The sequence below is a fragment of the Euphorbia lathyris genome, chromosome 2 (genome assembly GCF_963576675.1).
Source record: "Euphorbia lathyris chromosome 2, ddEupLath1.1, whole genome shotgun sequence".
Lineage (NCBI taxonomy): Eukaryota > Viridiplantae > Streptophyta > Magnoliopsida > Malpighiales > Euphorbiaceae > Euphorbia > Euphorbia lathyris.
In genome coordinates, this window is record NC_088911.1 from 124,404,771 (window position 1) to 124,422,462 (window position 17,692).

General features: G+C 30.8%; 2 protein-coding genes across 8 annotated transcripts; both read left to right on the forward strand.

Annotated features, from left to right (window-relative positions):
• The first annotated feature begins 2,150 nt into the window (after window positions 1-2,150).
• On the forward strand, window positions 2,151-5,951 carry LOC136219804 (dual specificity protein phosphatase 1). 7 transcript variants are annotated; one of them, XM_066007350.1, is made up of 7 exons: window positions 2,151-2,248; window positions 2,375-2,399; window positions 3,255-3,406; window positions 3,508-3,643; window positions 3,867-3,987; window positions 5,334-5,479; window positions 5,738-5,951. In XM_066007350.1, the coding sequence occupies exons 3-7, from the start codon at window positions 3,299-3,301 to the stop codon at window positions 5,749-5,751; spliced, it is 525 nt and encodes a 174-aa protein (XP_065863422.1). In that variant the 5' UTR covers window positions 2,151-2,248; window positions 2,375-2,399; window positions 3,255-3,298; the 3' UTR covers window positions 5,752-5,951. The 7 variants fall into 7 exon arrangements, with proteins under 7 accessions (XP_065863422.1, XP_065863424.1, XP_065863423.1 ...); XM_066007351.1 differs by having other exon boundaries at window positions 2,165-2,242; XM_066007353.1 differs by having other exon boundaries at window positions 2,176-2,248; window positions 3,236-3,406.
• A 4,232-nt stretch (window positions 5,952-10,183) lies between these two features.
• Window positions 10,184-11,251, forward strand: LOC136216695 (transcription factor MUTE). Its single transcript, XM_066003248.1, has 3 exons — window positions 10,184-10,310; window positions 10,484-10,879; window positions 11,107-11,251. The coding sequence occupies exons 1-3, from the start codon at window positions 10,215-10,217 to the stop codon at window positions 11,197-11,199; spliced, it is 585 nt and encodes a 194-aa protein (XP_065859320.1). The 5' UTR covers window positions 10,184-10,214; the 3' UTR covers window positions 11,200-11,251.
• Window positions 11,252-17,692: the final 6,441 nt, after the last annotated feature.

Sequence of the window (17,692 nt, forward strand, 5' to 3'; positions counted from 1 at the left end):
ACACTTTAGATGATTACAAAATCAATCTAGCTTTTACACAGAAATGGAAATTTGGTGTAAGATCTCTTTCTTGTTTTGATGTGCTTTGTATGTATATTGTTTTTTTCTTTGTAATTCGGCTTAGGATCCAAGAATGAACTTGTCCTTTTATAGTTGAAATCTGAAGACTAAATCATTTGAATCTGGATCTATCCGTTAGATTCAAACGGCTCTTTATACGACATTGTTTTGGTCAGCTTCAGATTTGCAGGCCAATCCTGTCGTCTGAATTTGGCAGGCGTCAGGCTTGTCTTCTTCTCGCAGGTTCGTCTTCTAGCGCCAGTTTCGTCTTTTAGCTAGAGGAAAGTTGACCCATGCGTCTCGAAACTATATCCTTGCATGATTCCAAAGCTTCTGAATTGGCACAGATCACTGTCGGATCTTGTCTTTTAGCAAACGGATCATTGATGCTGTCCTGAAGAGCACTCAACTTTACTTTGATAGTCGTTGTCTTTGATCGTTGCTATTTACGATACTGAGTTGCTTTTTACTCAGCTTCCATGGTCAGCTTCGTTGTGCAAGATATTGTTCCAAAGAAGACTTTTCTGAGTTAAGTTCTCCCTAGCTTCTGTGGTCAGCTTTATCTGCAAGTTTCAGTTCTGAAGAATATTTTCCTTCTTTCATACTGAGTTATACTTTACTCAGCTTGTGCTATGTTATCATGCTGACTACGTTCTGTCTTACTTTGATTCCTGTTCTTATATGTATATATTTTTATTCTCAACATTGAACAAACACATTAGTACAATTAAATCAACGCACATAAATTTAATTGTCTTAATCATGGATTAACTTAAATAATTTTGTCAAATCAAAATAATGTGGAAAGGTGTTTCAACAATTATTTGGATCTCTTCAAATCCTCAAATGTTGAGCATAATGATTCTAATTAATAGAATTAATTTCACATATTAATTATAAACGTTTTTTTGTACTGGGTGGTTACATTTGCGATTTAATTCTATTTAACTAAAATTAATTTATGGAATTAATACTTCAGTAAGAAAAAATAAAAATTTTAATTAATGGGTAAAAAATATTTTTACTCTCCTCTTTATATGCTTATATCTTGACATTCTCTCTTATTTTTGAAAAAAAACGAGAGGAAGATATGCGTGCGTGACTGATCTTCTATACAGTGAAAGAATGAAAAACAAATTGATTGAATGTCTTGATGAGATATTACAAGATGAAAATAGAAGAAATTATCACCTTAAGCTGATTCAATTGGATATATTGAGTTATTGTAGCAGAATGAATAATTGAATTTGAATACTTGGTGATCATGAAATTTCATCAAGCAAAATAATTATCATCAAGATGAATTTGTGATCAATTCTTATGATTTTTTTTATATGTAACATATTGAATTGATAAAGTTTCTTCATAATTAGAAAAGTATTGATTGTAATAGTTTATAGCATAATATAATGATGTTGCTTCCATTTTAACGTAGATTGTAATTCTTTTGTATCGTAGATATAATATTTCATTTTAATTGTAATTGTAATTTAATTTTTGTTTAACATAGATTGTAATTCTTTTGTATCGTAATATAATATTTAATTTTAATTACAGTTTAATTCAATTTTTGGTTTTTCATTATATTCTAATATATTTCTTAATTAATCTCCTATTTTATTATTATTGTTTTACAGAATTCGAGTTATAAAAAAATTAAAATGTATTAAAATTATTAAAAAATACAAATCATTGAATTTTGTAAAAATAAATAAATCATTCACCTTTAATTAAAATTAAAATTCTATAAGAAAATTAAACAATTAATTTAATTTAATTTGAATTATCAATAAAAAATACATAGTATAAAAAAATTTCATAATATGATATAAAATTATTTAAAAGTAAATATGAATTTATTTATTTATCTAAATTATATAAAAGTTTCATATCCCGTGTATCGCACGGGTTTTCGACTAGTATCTAAAATTTTGAAAACCAAAAAAATTGGAGTAAACAATCACGACCACCTTATTCTATTGCTTGAATTGAGATGGGGCAGGACCATGTGATAAATGGGCCAATAAAAGGCTTGGATTAGCCCATAAATCGTAAAGCCTATTAAAAGTGGTTGCATAGAGTTTTGGACCAAGAAGGAGTTTTCCCGCTGCATCGGAAACTAAGAGCATGCGGTTTGATTGATGGAGATGGAAAGTCAGTCCCTTCCCTTCCCAATCCCTTGGTAATAGTAAGAATATTCTTTTCAATCTTTTTGCGTTTTTCTTTCTTTTCCCAAAATCAAATGCCGTTATGCCATAAATATCATCAACAATCATTTATTTTCATTCATTATTTTCACTACCAAATTCCACAGGGAGATTAACGGAGCTCCAAAATAGGTAAGAATCTGAGCTTTAAAATTTGATCGGAGAAATATATTGTTTTTGTTAATGGAGATTTTGGCTCTTTCTTTCATTTCTTGCTTCTCTCTCTGTGTCTTTTTCCTGGGTCTCGGATATTTAGATTTCGCCTATATTTGATGTGCAAGTGGTATGCTGTGCAGAATTTCAACTGGCTTTTCTTCAGATTCTTCCAGGAAATTTGAATATTTTGGATTGTTTTATGTGATGATGTTTGATCCACTCTAAATTTCATGTCTGTCAATGTGAAAAACTGCCATTTAAGAATTTCTTTTGCTCTGCATGGCTTTTCTAATTATAGCCTTTAGATGATCTGTTGAATTCCTTGGAAATGTCTGAGGGAAAGTAAATTCTGTTTTCTAATAATAGTCATATTTCTATACTGTAAAAATTATCCTAATTATTCTCACTCAAAGACTGAGCAAAACTTCTAACTATTGGGAGTTTTTCAATTAAGTAATTTACATGTTTTTTTTTTTTTAAATAGCAGTTTAGAGTTCGTTTGCTTTTTTTTTTTATTTTTCTTTAGTTGATCATTATAAACCAAAATAAAAAATAAATAAGAGAATAGGAGAAGCACAAAACAAACAAATTATGGTTTCTTTTTATATACTTTTTTTTTTAAAAACTGATTAACAATGTATATAAAAGGGGGCCATAATTCAGAATCAGCAGAGAAACACAGTATGTATTTTCCTTTTCATGTTTGATGTTCTTTATTTCCTCAATGAATTGGTCTTCCATAGTTCTCAGTTACCTGCAATCTCAATGAATTGGTCTTCCATGGTTTCATTATTTCTTTTGTGTTAACACAGCCTTTGGTCTCTCTTGAAGGAGAAATTTAAGCAATTGCTGGAGAAGATTTTCTATTCCTGATAATGGAGAATGTTGATAGTGCCATTAAGAAACAAATAGCATCTCTTTTGCGAATTATAAGTGTTACAAGGTGCTTTAAGGAGGACAACATCCCATGCCAAATTGAAGAGGTAGATTGGATGTCAAACCATAGTTCTCGAGTTTGATTTTGCTTTGTCTGCTTCATTTCCTAGTAGCCTGGATTTGCATTTCTTTCTTTTTAATATTTCAGGGCTTGTTCTTGGGTTCTCTTGGTGCTGCTAATAACAAGGATGCACTGAAAAGCAAGAACATTACACATATCTTGACTGTAGCTAATTCCTTGGCTCCTGCTCATAAGAATGATTTTGTATATAAGGTTATTGCAGGTACATCAATGCTTCCTTTTTTATTGTGACGAGTCTTATTTCTTTTAAATAAACATTTGTCTTACATTTGAAGATTACCTACCTCACGACTCCATCAAATTAAGTTTTTTCTTCTTTTTTTCCCCTTCAAATCTGATAGTTGTTACTTGTCACTGCATGAAACCATATGGACGTTCCTAGAACTGAAACCCACAATAACTTCATGGTGTTCTTTGTGAGGTAGTCGCGGACAGAGAAGACACAAATTTGAGACAGTACTTTGATGAGTGTTTCAAGTTTATCGATGAAGCTAAAAGTCAGGGTGGTGGTGTTTTGGTTCATTGCTTTATCGGAAAATCAAGAAGGTGATCTATCTTTTCCCACATACATGCATTCTAGGATTATCCTTATTATCCTTGCTGCTAAATTATCTCATAATTTTTTGAAATAAAAAGCAAATGAAAATAAGAAATTACAAATCAAATATCAAGAGTAGTGCTTTTAGCAGTTCCTTGTTAAGCTTTGGTGTTGTGTTGTATTGCATAGAGTGATCTCTCAATTCTACTTTGATGAATTCGTAGAAATGTAGATAATTTCTTTTGATTGACCTAATTTTTTCACCTTGGAATTTACCTGCAATATGTTAATCTATATGAAGATATAGCATAGTAAAATTGACAACGGGTGAAAAGTGTATGAAAATGTAGGCAAGGAAGTATTTGATAGTGACAAATGCTGGAACGGATTGTCGCATAGGCAGGCTGAGAACCAATAGATGAAATTTGGATGATGCCTGTCAGTTAATTAAATTATGTTATTAGCATCTCTTCTTACATATTATAGATTCACATTAATATAGTCTGCATATTTCTCATAGTTTTCTTCTATGGATATCTTTTATCTACTTATATCTATCTTTTCCTTCTTCTCATGCAACGGCTTTTCCCACCGCCAAATTATTTGTTCTTATTTTTTTAATGGAGATTGATACCAGTCGACCCTCTCATCATTGAAAGATTTTTTGGCCTGTCCTGGAAGAATATGTTAATCTATGTGAAGATGTAGCATAGTAAAATCAACAATGGCGACAAGTGTATGAAAATGTAGGCAGGGAAGGATTTAGTAGTTAAAAATGCTGGAACATATGGATTGCGGAGTAACATTTATTAAATTATGTTCTTCCTTTGCATCTCTTACATATTACAGATTCACATTACATTAATATAGTCTGTATATTTCTCATATTATAAAACTTTCCTCGAGTCAAGCCTCTCATCACTGAAAGATTTTTTTGCCTGTCCTGAAAGAATATGCTATGTATATGATAAATTCATTTGCTTCCTTGAACTTTTTGTAAGTTGAGATTGGTTACGTAGCAGTTCCATTTGTACTAAATGAAATTCAATTTATTTGTCCTGCCTGTCAGCGTGACGATTGTCGTTGCTTATCTTATAAATTATGTTCTTCCTTTGCATCTCTTACATATTACAGATTCACATTACATTAATATAGTCTGTATATTTCTCATATTATAAAACTTTCCTCGAGTCAAGCCTCTCATCACTGAAAGATTTTTTTGCCTGTCCTGAAAGAATATGCTATGTATATGATAAATTCATTTGCTTCCTTGAACTTTTTGTAAGTTGAGATTGGTTACGTAGCAGTTCCATTTGTACTAAATGAAATTCAATTTATTTGTCCTGCCTGTCAGCGTGACGATTGTCGTTGCTTATCTTATGAAAAATCATGGCATGAGCCTATCACAAGCTTTTGACCATGTGAAAAGCAGACGATCTAAGGCTGGTCCTAATCCAGGTTTCATTGCACAATTGGAAGATTTTGAGAGATCTCTTCAAGGTGCTTTTTCCTATATACCTACTTTTGCAAATTACATTTGTATAGTCATTGTATGAAACACCTGAGATACCAATGCTACACCGTACCGTTGCGTGGTTAGCTTTACTTTGCAGATCAATTATATATATTGTCTCATAAGGTTTCCAGTCTCCGATTGTACCGATGCTACTATATGGTCCAATATCTACAGTTTATGAGATTTTGTAGTATGCATATTCATTTTCCAGCGCTAACCAACATTGGCTTTCTTTTTGCTAGGTATCAGAATATAATGGACAAACAAAGATTAATGGACCTGGAAGAGTAGTGTTTTGCAGAATTTCACGATGGCCGCTTTGGGTAACATGAATTATATAAGTTCCAAAGATGTTGAATATGTAATATTCTGATTCCTTTTATTATCAAAATGATTTTACAGCACTGAAATGGTGGAACTGGGCAAGCATATATTGATAAACTAGTTTTGGTTCAATCAGAGTATTTCACTTACTGGGCAAGTGATTCTCATCGGCTACCTTGAATTACAAAGTTGTTTGAATTTTTTGACAGATAACAGTTTCAAAATGATATAAAACCAAAATATGAATTTCTGGATTGATGGATAAGGATAAACTTTGTGAGAAGCAATTATTTCAACTAAGGAATGTATATATTTGCATTATAGATAAGTCGGGGTTGCTTACTTTGTTTTTGACAAAGTAAGTCTTACTTTGTTTTTACCACCATTAGATGAACTTACTTTGTTAAAGTCCATCATCATCCAATGGTGAAAAAAACCAAGTAAGTTTTACTTTGTCAAAAACAAAGTAACCATAGAAGGCACCGATGAGTCAGTATGTAATATGTGGGGCCTTCTATGGTTACTTTGTTTTTGACAAAGTACCATTACTTTGTGTGTTTTCACCATTGGATGATGGAGTATAAAATTAATCCAATGGTTAAAACACACAAAGTAAGCATAGCCTTTACCGTAATATGTAATGCATGACATGAAAGGCAGGACTAACGCCAATTGTTAGGTAATATTCCCTTTAACCATGGTTAAAATTAATTAATTAATTAATTATATATATATATATATTATTAAATAAATTAGAAATATTTATATATATATATATATATAATATGTTCTATAACTATTCATTAAAACTTTGTTTTTAAATATTAGAAATTAGTTTTTTTTTATTTTTATAAACTATTATGAATGTTGATTAAATATTATGTATTATAGAATTTTCAATTAAATAATATTTATGGTTTAATTAGTTTAGAAAGTTAGACTTTGTATTTGAATAATTTGTCTGTCTTTTTAATTACTTCATTTTGAAATAAATAGTTATGATAATAAATTTTGATAGGACGACTGAGTTTGTAAAATATACAAAATACAGAATCTCTATTTTTAAGCCTTTAAGCTATGGGACTGTCTTTGTAGGTCGGTCAAACCATAAGATTTATTTTACTTTTTCCTAAATTTTAATTGTTTTTTAAACTTTAAATATGCACAGATAAAATTTAAAAATACTAAATCATATAATTAAAGTTGAATTATAAATTATATCATATTATTATATTTATGTATTAATAATAAATTTTGATAGGACGACTGAGTTTGTAAAATATACAAAATACAGAATCTCTATTTTTAAGCCTTTAAGCTATGGGACTGTCTTTGTAGGTCGGTCAAACCATAAGATTTATTTTACTTTTTCCTAAATTTTAATTGTTTTTTAAACTTTAAATATGCACAGATAAAATTTAAAAATACTAAATCATATAATTAAAGTTGAATTATAAATTATATCATATTATTATATTTATGTATTAATAATATTAATAACAACCATAACTATTTATATATATATATATATATATATATATATATTAATTTTTATATATGTTGAATTTTCTTAAATTTTTAATTTTATCAAATTTGAACCCAATGTTTTTTAAGAAGTACAGAGTAACTTTAACATATGAAATTGTGCAATTTTAACTCTAACGTTTCCAAGTAAGATCAATTTTAGCTATTTGTTATCGAAAATTTGAAAAAAAAAAACTAGTTTGACTGTTATTTAATTGTGTCATATTAAACATTCCAGAGAAGTTTGTCGATAAATTGAAACAATTTCGTATATTTTCTATCAGTTATTTATTACTATATTAGTAAAACAAAAAATATTTTAGAAACATTGACAAAAAAATTTGTGATTAACTTTTTTATGACAATTAATTATTAGCATTTAGTAAATATTTTGTAATTGTATTGGCCGATTTGCAGATCGGTCCTGTGGTTTTTTTGTTTTGTTTTTTTTTTTGCAAACACAATCTTATGATTGTAAAATTTTATATGTTTTTCTACTTTTCAAATTTGGCGAATAATGACCTCAAATAAAAAATATATACCTCGTTTCAGATATTGCAAACATTAAATATAGATATAAATTGGCATAGGATGAGAACTTTGGCACAAAAGAAAAGGTGCAGGGAAGTTCCCTGAGTAACTATAGCATCCATGGGGCAGTACTTTAATTAATAGTAATAAATTAACTAAATTATGCTTCTTATTGAAAAGCACGCACTGATGAATAGTTGTCTACAATACATTTGTTTGCTGCGCTCAAAGGATCACATAATCTTCCTAACAAAAGGCAAACACTATACAGTGAAAAACATTTATTTGTGCTATTTTCTCCGGTGTACCTGTCAAAATTCTGTTATCATGTAACTGCTCTAAATCACAAGAACTTCTAATTATAAATTAATTCTGCCTTCTGAATCTCAGTCAGACATTGAATGGATAGAAGATGCCCAAGATCATTTTCTTCAACGTCTACTCATAGCAACACTACTTTTAAAGTCATTCTTTCAAAATCAACTAAAACTATAATACATATTACCTCTGGATCATACATGTTAACTAATAACTTATGTTTAGAATACTTTTTAGTGGTTTTCATAACTACTAATTCAAATAGGAATTGATAACTTTATGTTTAAGTAAGTCCTACTAATTAAGAAAATAATTTTATTTTTAGATGTATATAAATAAGGGTTGTTTGTTTGGAATTTGTACTTTTTGATATGAATATGCTAAGTTTTGAGTATAAGGGGTGTCATGGCATTTAAGAGCTAGAGACTTATCGTAGGTGAGAAATTTTATAGTACTAATAATCTAGATTAATGAAAATTGTTTTTAATACCACTACATGGACATAATAGGTGGAAAGAAAAATATATATATACATGTGTCCTGAATTTATTGGCCGGGAGTATTAGATACACTTTGAATCCTCCTGGAATTAATCAAGACTCTTGATTCACGCCTAAGATTAAGGAATTCCAATTCTGGTATATTACCACCTGCCAGAAATACGTCTACCTGTCGGAAGCTAACATTTGTTCTCCAAGGAATCTAAGGTGAATATAGACACTAACTACCGATTTTACCCCTCACATCTTATAACACGATTTCATGATCAAGGTATATACACACATTTATTGTAATTTACTCTGAATTGCTTAGTTCTCCCACCCTAAATTCTCGTAACTTAGACATCAAAGTGAGGTCATTGATCAATGTCTATGCCTTAATCATTTTTCTATCTTACTTCGGAGATAGAAGAAGTTCACCAACGGCAGAGTACTATCGCACATATTCTATCCTAGTAATTGTTAAGAAAAAAAAATATACTTTTAGATCTATATAAGTGATAAGGGACCCATTGATCTAAAATCGCAAACTGACAAATAAGGTATAAGAATAACTTTTATTATTCTTATCTCTAACACATCTCAATACACGAATACCTCCTAGACTTGAAGTGTGTAAAATGGAAGTCATATTGTTGCTATGTATTGAGATTGTATTGATAAATGGAGTTGTAATGATTCAGACTAATATCATGTCAATGAACCAATTAATCAAATGTTTAAGCTCTAACACGATCATTTGCTTGTTTTTTTTTTTTTTTTAGAGTTTTGGAGTTTGTTCTCTTAGTATATACATATACGTAAGCTTTGAATACAATAGGATCTATAAATTCAAAGTTAGGGATTTAGACTAATGATGAAATTTCCTTATGGTTATACTAATTTACTGATTATTAATAAATTATACGCTTCCTCTCACCGTAGATGTAATCAAAATAAATCGAATTATGTAAATCACAAATAAATCGAATCATGTCTAACTTAATGTTCCTCATATATACTAAACTTAGTTACATCAACATGAATCAAATCAATCGAAATCATGAAGTCAAAATATATAAAAAGGAAAGAAAGAATAAATTGTAGATTATAAAAACAATATGAAAACATGAGAGCATACATGACACTATGATAAGAGGGGAATATGCATGAGGGAGTGTGAGAATATTCACTACTACATAAGAAGAAGTTAAGGAGTACCTACCTTCCCTTGTTTTAACTCACGCACCTCATGTAATTGTAATTGACCCCTAGTAATAAACGTGAGAGAGAACCCCTTCAACAACACACACACTATTAAAATAAAAATAAAAAATAATAAGAGAAAGTGGGTGACTAGAACCTCACGGGACTGCAACTACAGCATTTATGAACATCCAACCAAGAAATCAAGATTAGGGTTTTCAGATTCTCTCTCTTCTCTTCTTCCTTTCTTTCTTGCCCTATAAATACACAACCCTTTAAAAAAAAACACCTAACACAAGAGATCACCACATCTATAGCTATTGAAATTAACACAAAAATGTCACACATAGCTGTTGAAAGAAACAGGAGAAGACAGATGAATGAGCATCTCAAAGTCTTACGTTCCTTGACCCCTTGTTTCTACATCAAAAGGGTAAACTTAATATTATTAATACACAGTGACGGATCCAAGATTCAACGATTTAACACCTTGTTTCGGGTTATCATACCCCTTGAATCCGTCATTGATTATCTGAATTGCTAATGAAATTCCTCTAATTTTATGTTAATTATGATAATTAAGTTAGTGATGTTTGTGTTGATTAGGCGGACCAAGCATCTATAATAGGAGGAGTAATAGATTTCATAAAAGAGTTGCACCAAGTTTTACAAGCTTTGGAGTCCAAGAAACGAAGGAAGAGTATAAGCCCTAGTCCTAGCCCTAAGCCGCTGCAGCTGACGAGTAGTATCCAGCAGCCTGATCACACCCTTTTGTATGGGCAGGAAAATGTTAATGACCTAACTGCTGCGTGCTGCAATTCTTCAGTTGCGGATGTGGAAGCAAAAATCTCAGGATCTAATGTGATTTTGAAAATAATATCAAAACGAATTCCAGGTCAAATTGTCAGGATAATCCATGTCTTGGAAAGTTTTTCTTTTCAGGTCCTTAATCTCAATATCAGTAGTATGGAAGACACTGTTCTCTACTCCTTTGTTGTTCAGGTATATTAAAATCCACTGTTCTATTACTCATATAATTGTAGATAAGTACTTGAGCTTCTTAGGTTTTGCTTACACACCATTCCCTGATGAACACGGATATGCATATGGCTGACACGTAGTCACAGTCACACACTTCCCTGCACACGTGTCAACTGTGTAAACTAACATTGAGAAAATCTTGGCACGTTTTGACTGAATATATGTTGTTGTTGTTGTTTTTGCTGCAGATAGGGCTGGAATGTCAGCTAAGTGTGGAGGAACTTGCAGTTGAAGTTCAAAAGAGTTTTTTTCATGATCAAGTTTATACAAATCAGATGTAGTTTTGCTAATTTTGTTGGGACTTCTGGTGGTTGCAGTTTCATTTCGTGAATGTTAAGGAAACTTGAGTTGACTTTAATGGTAGTAGCAGTTTGACTAGTGACGATACATTATAGGTTCATGTTTCTTTCACAAAATTAACAAATTAAAAATTGATCACATATGTGAATGTTGTTACATTGAACCAGCTCATTCTCAGCTTTTTGAAAAACATCATATTTGAGAGGTTTGGTAAAAATATAAGTAACTTGATCATGTGAAGTCATTTTCTTTCTTACAATACAAATGTATTCTATAATAAAATGGAATCGATTGTTTATATGTTTAATCCTATCATGAAACACAATATTCTTTTCCAAGACTTGAACTCACTTGTTATCAATCATGATTCAATAGTTTCCTTAAACCAAATAGCATGACAAGCACAATAAGTAGCTGAAACGTATTCAGATTCACAAAATAAAAGTGTAACAATAGGTTACTTCTGGTAACACCATGAAGTTGCGTTATTTCCAAAAAGATCAGTTGGATTTTCTCTTTCATCTGAATCGATAGCATGATCGTTGTCAAAATATCACATTGAATTGAATTACTTTGGAGATGAATAAGAGATACCAAGAATAATTCTTTTGGAAGCTTTTATATTAAATTCAAAAGGATTCACAATAAAAATGACTTACAAGCCTAACTAAAAATAATATGTCAAGTCTAGAACAAGTCAAGTACCTTAGACTTCCCACAAGATTTTTGAACAAATATTGATCTAGACCATCTCGTACATCCTTCTTAGAAATCTTCATTTCACATTCTATTGGAGTACTAACTCACTTGCTATGCACAATTGTAAAAAAAAAATGTCTTTTGTTTCCTTCTCCTAAAGGAACCTCTCCACCTAAACGACTTATTAATATAACCCATTCCAACAGTATCAACGTCTTAAAATTGTTGAAATAATGTAATTAAACGAACAAATATACCAAATTGACAAATCTAAGGTGATTCCTGGACGAGGTCGCTCTTTTTAAGACTTTTGCGGTATTACCTATAAATTATGCAAGCAGACTAGCAATCAATCCTCTTCAGGATGAAACAACCCAGTCAATGATTCTAGTTCACAATTCAAAATCATTCTAATAATCACACTCAAAGAAATTGCTCATGATTTTGAAATTGAACTATATTGTTTTTCGTGGTTTGTTTTTTCCGATGGACTCGGTGTCCATATATTAAATAATATATATATATATATATATATATGCATGAGAGAGAATAGTGCGTTCAATTAGTTTAATAAAAATACTTAATTAAATAGTTAATATTGAAATAATAAACTTATAATTAATAAACTCTTTATTTTGGTTCATTATATTGTCCAAGAGTCATGGTCTTTCATTCAAGATTCAACTGTATTTATTAAGTTGTATTGTTTCACAAAGAGTCATCTGTATTTTTAGAGAGTTAGGTTGTTTACGGAAGAAAATCTGTTGTCCCTTGAATGGTGTCCCCTTCCCTCTGTCCTCCGATAAATAAATTACATGTGTAAAACATATCCTAATCATCATTTTAGATTCATTAAATCCGTTAACCACAATTAACTCTGGTTAACCAAATTTTATGATCCCACGTCTTTGTCTCTCTTAGTCGAGTCTTCTTTTTCTCTTTTAATTCTGAAACGCCATTTTTCTCTGGAAAAAGATCACTCCTATGAAGAGTAAAGTGTTTAACTTCCATTTGATACTATATTCAAGCTATATTCTAGAGAAACGTCATTTTTCTCTAGATTGGTCTTTTCACTTCCTCTTTCAGGCTCTGCCATTTGATACTATATTCAAGCTATATTCCATGAATTACATGAACATAAATTGAGCATCATAGTATGGAAAACTAAGATTAAAATGACAATTCCAATTTCAGTCTTCTTTTTTTGGGTAAGAAATAGACCCTGCTCAGCTGCACTATTCAAAGATTTTGTGTACAACTTGGTTAGTTGCTCATTGTCTGCAATTTTAGAAAATGAGAGAAAGAATAAAAGTAATTAGAGTTAATGGAATAAACTTCATCATTAAACCAAAGATGAAAAATGAATATATATAATCCAGAATTGCAGCTTCATGAATATATTTATCGATAATACACAATTTCTGTTGGAATTCAGGATTGGGTCTTTCTCTCTTCCAATTACTGATTTTGGGAGCAAAAGAAAAATGACACATGACTCTGTTTTCAATCAAAGCAAAATCGTGTTTGCATAATTCAAACAACAGAAGAAGAAGAAGAAGAAGACTCTACCGATATATATAGAGAGAGAGAGAGTGGATCGTAAAATTTGGTTACAACAGAGTTAAGAAAACATGGTTAACTAGAGTTAATTATGGTTAACAGATTTAATAAATCTAAATACTAATTAGGATAAAAATTTCCACATGTAATTTATTGATTGGAGGACAGGGAAGGGGACACCATTCAAGGGACAACATATTTTCTTCCGTTGTTTACCAATAGTCATGTCTGTAATCTATAAATGTCTATCAATATAAACAGTAGACTAAGAGAATTTTCTTCAAACAATTGTACTCTTCCTCTACACCTTTGAAGCTTTATATTTGATCCAACAAATTGGTATGAGAGCCAGAGGAAAATTCTCTTAGTCTACTGCTTGTTGATAGGTATTTATAGATTACAGACATGACTATTGGTAAATAACATAACTCTCTGAAAATACATATGGCTCTTTGTGAAACAGTACAACTCTTAATAAATACAGATGAATCTTGGATGAAACAACATGACTGTTGGACAATACAATGAACAAAAATAAAGAGTTTATTAATTATAAGTTTATTATTTCAACGCACCCTCTTAAACTTATAATATTTATCTTTTGGTAACACCAAGAACATCTCTCAATCCGCTGAAATCTTTGCACTTCAAAACTTTAGTAAAAATATCAGCAACTTAATTATCTTTGGATGGTACATGTTTGAGCTGAATTTCTTTCCTCCCAATGTGTTCTCTAATAAGATGATACTTTGTGTCAATGTGTTTGCTCTATTGTGAAAGAACGGATTTTTAGCCAATCTAAAAGAAGTTTTCCAAAGGAGTCTTTGTCAAGCAAATAAAAGCCATTTGAATTGGTGTATGCAGATATTTGTGGTCCTATTAATCTAAGTTCACATGGAAGGAGACATTATTTCTTATTATTTATTGATGATTGTACTCGTAAAACATTGGCTTATTTCTTGAAGGCAAAATCTGAAGCATTTGAAGTGTTTAAGAAGTTTAAAGCACAAGTTGAGAATGAAAGCGGCTTGAAGATTCAATCGTTAAGAACTGATCGAGGAGGAGAATTCACATCCGAGAAGTTCAATCAGTTATGTGGTTATAATGGCGCTCATCGATTTCTTACTGTTCCAAGATCCCCTCAACAAAATGGTGTCATGGAACAGAAAAATAGAACCATTCTTAACATGACTCAAAGCATGATAAAGTGCACAGGTATGGCAAAAAAGTTTTGGACAAAAGTTGTCACATGTGCAGTTTATTTGAATAATAGAAGTCCTTCAAAGAAGCTTTTGCGAAAGACCCCAAATGAAGCATGGTGTGGAAAGAAACCAAATATTTCTCATTTAAAAGTATTTGGTTGTCTTGGTTATGTTCATGTAGCTGATGAGTTAAGAAGCAAATTGGATGATAAAAGTGAGAAGATGGTGTTTATTGGCTACAAAAAAATTCCAAAGGTTATAAATTTTATAATCTTTAGAATAGAAAATTTGTGATAAGCAGTGATGCGAAATTTCAAGAAGAACGCTCCTGGAATTGGGAGGTTCCACAAGATGAAAATTATGATTTTCTTCCTGTATTTAATGATGATTTTGCAGGTCAGAATGAAGATGCAGTTATCACACCACCAAATTCACATTCTTTATCTCAAACAAATGTAATAGACTCATCCCCAGAAAGATCATCAGAAAGGTAGCCTCGAATGAGAAGCATGAGCGGGATTTATGGAGAAACTGAAGAAGTACATAACACTACTTTGTTTTGTTTGTTTGTTGATATAGAACCTGTACAATTTGAAGATGTTGTTCAGGAAAAGAAATGGAGACAAGTTGTGGATGAATAAATGAATTCCATAAAAAAAGAATGGCATTTGGGAATTGACAACACTTCCAAAGGGAAAAAAGCAGTAGCAATGAAGTGGATTTTCAAAGTGAAGAAAAATATTAAAGGAGAAGTGGAGAAGTATAAAGCTTGCCTTGTTGCAAAAGGTTTTTCCCAAAATGCCGGAATTGATTATAAAGAAGAAGTTTTTGTTGCTGGTGACTCGAATAGAGACAATGCGCTTAGTTATTTCCTTGGCAGCTCAACAAGGATGGAAAATTCACCAAATGGATGTAAAACAACGTTCTTAAGTGGGACTATTGAAGAAGAAGTTTATATGCATCAAACATTGGGTTACACTGTCAAAGGTTAAGAAGACAAGGTGCTGAAGTTAAATAAGGCTTTGTATGGCCTTAAGCAAGCTTCAAGGGCATGGTTGCATCGATGACTATTTTCAAAAGAATAGCTTCACAAGATGTCTTTATAAGCATGCTTTGTATGTTCAACAAAATGAGGATGCAAAAATAATGTATGTGTGCAGGGTCGGTCCTGACAATTTAGAGGCCCTAGGCAAAGTAAACATTTAAGGCCCCTTTAATATAAAATTTACAATTTAGGGCCCATGTAGGAAATATAGAAAACAACTACACTTTCTCCTACAAACATGTTCTGTAGGAATCTCCTAGCGAACGTAAACTGTTATAGAAGATTTTTGGAGGGAAGATTTCCTCCATAACTCACCTACAAATAATTGTTTTTTCTACGCATAATAATAATAATAATAATAATATATTTTATGTATTTATTTTTTCTCCTTATTTTAGAAAACATTTTCTCTAATTATTTATAGCGGTATTATTAATTTTTTTAGATTTATTGTTATCATTGATATTGTATTTGTTGCTTTTTATTATTAAATTTTAAATTGATTTTTATTCATGTCATTACATAAATTAATTTTTAATTTTCAAATTTAATCAAATTAAAGTAATAAAATGAAACTTTTTTAAAAATGAGGTAATAAAATGAAACTTGCCTTCTTACCTTAACTACTCATATCATTTATATATTAAAAATATGGTAGAATGGTGAAAAAAACAAAGTAATGGTTAAATATATATATTAAAATTATATTAAAAAAGATTATAAAGGTGAGAATCAAACTTATGCCCTCTTTAGTTAGAGAACAATGTAATATCATTCTGCTATTTTAAATTTATTTATTATATTTAAAACATAAGGTATTTATTTATAACTCTAAAAATAAATTTGGGCCCTCCTCCAGACATGGGCCCTAGGCAAGCGCACCCCGGGCCGACCCTGTATGTGTGCTTGTATGTTTATGATTTTATTTTCACAAGATCTGACCAAAGGATGATTGAAGAATTTAAGAAGTTGATGACAAACAATTTTGAGATGACTGATTTGGGGCTGATGTCATATTATTTGGGAATTGAAGTTAAGCAAGGTGATGAAGGCGGGTTTTTTTTTGTCTCAAAAGTCTTATATGGAAGCTATTTTGAAAGAATTCAAAATGGATAAATGCAATTCAGCCTCTATGCCAGTGGATTATCGAAATAAGTTGTCAAAGCATGATGGTGAAGGAAAAGTGAATCCAAGTTTGTTCAGAAGGTTGGTTGGAAGCTTCAGATTTTTGACATGTACAAAACCAGATATCTTATATGGAGTTGGACTTATTAGTCGTTACATGGAAGTTCCAAATTTAACTCATACGGAGGCAGCAAAACGAATACTTCTATACATCAAATGTACATTGGATTATGGTTTATTCTACTCTTTTCAAAACAATTTCAGATTGTATTGATTCAATGGTAGTGATTGGGGAGGAGATGTTGATAATAGAAAGAGTACAACTAGTTTTGTTTTCTTTATGGGAACGATTGTTTTTTCTTGGAGTTCTAAGAAACAAGTAATTGTTACACTTTCAACATGTGAAGCAAAGTATGTTGCAGCAACTTCTTACGTTTGTCATGCAATATGGTTGAGACGGATGTTAAAAAGTTTGAAGTTTTTTCTAGATGGAGCAATTGATGTTTTTGTAGATAATAAGTCTGCTATTGCGTTGGCTAAAAATCTGATCTTTCATGATAGAAGTAAACACATTGACACCAAGTATTATTTTATTAGAGAATGTTTTGGGAGGAAAGAAATTCAGCTCAAACATGTACTATCCAAAGATCAAGTTGCTGATATTTTTACTAAAGCTTTGAAGTTCGAAAATTTCAACAGCTTGAGAGTTTATTTTTCAGAGAGTTGTTATTTTAGTCATGTCTGTAATCTATAAATATCTATCAATACAAGTAGTAGACTAAGAGGATTTTCTTCCAGTAATTATATTCTTCTTTTGTACATCTGAAACTTTATTTTTGATCC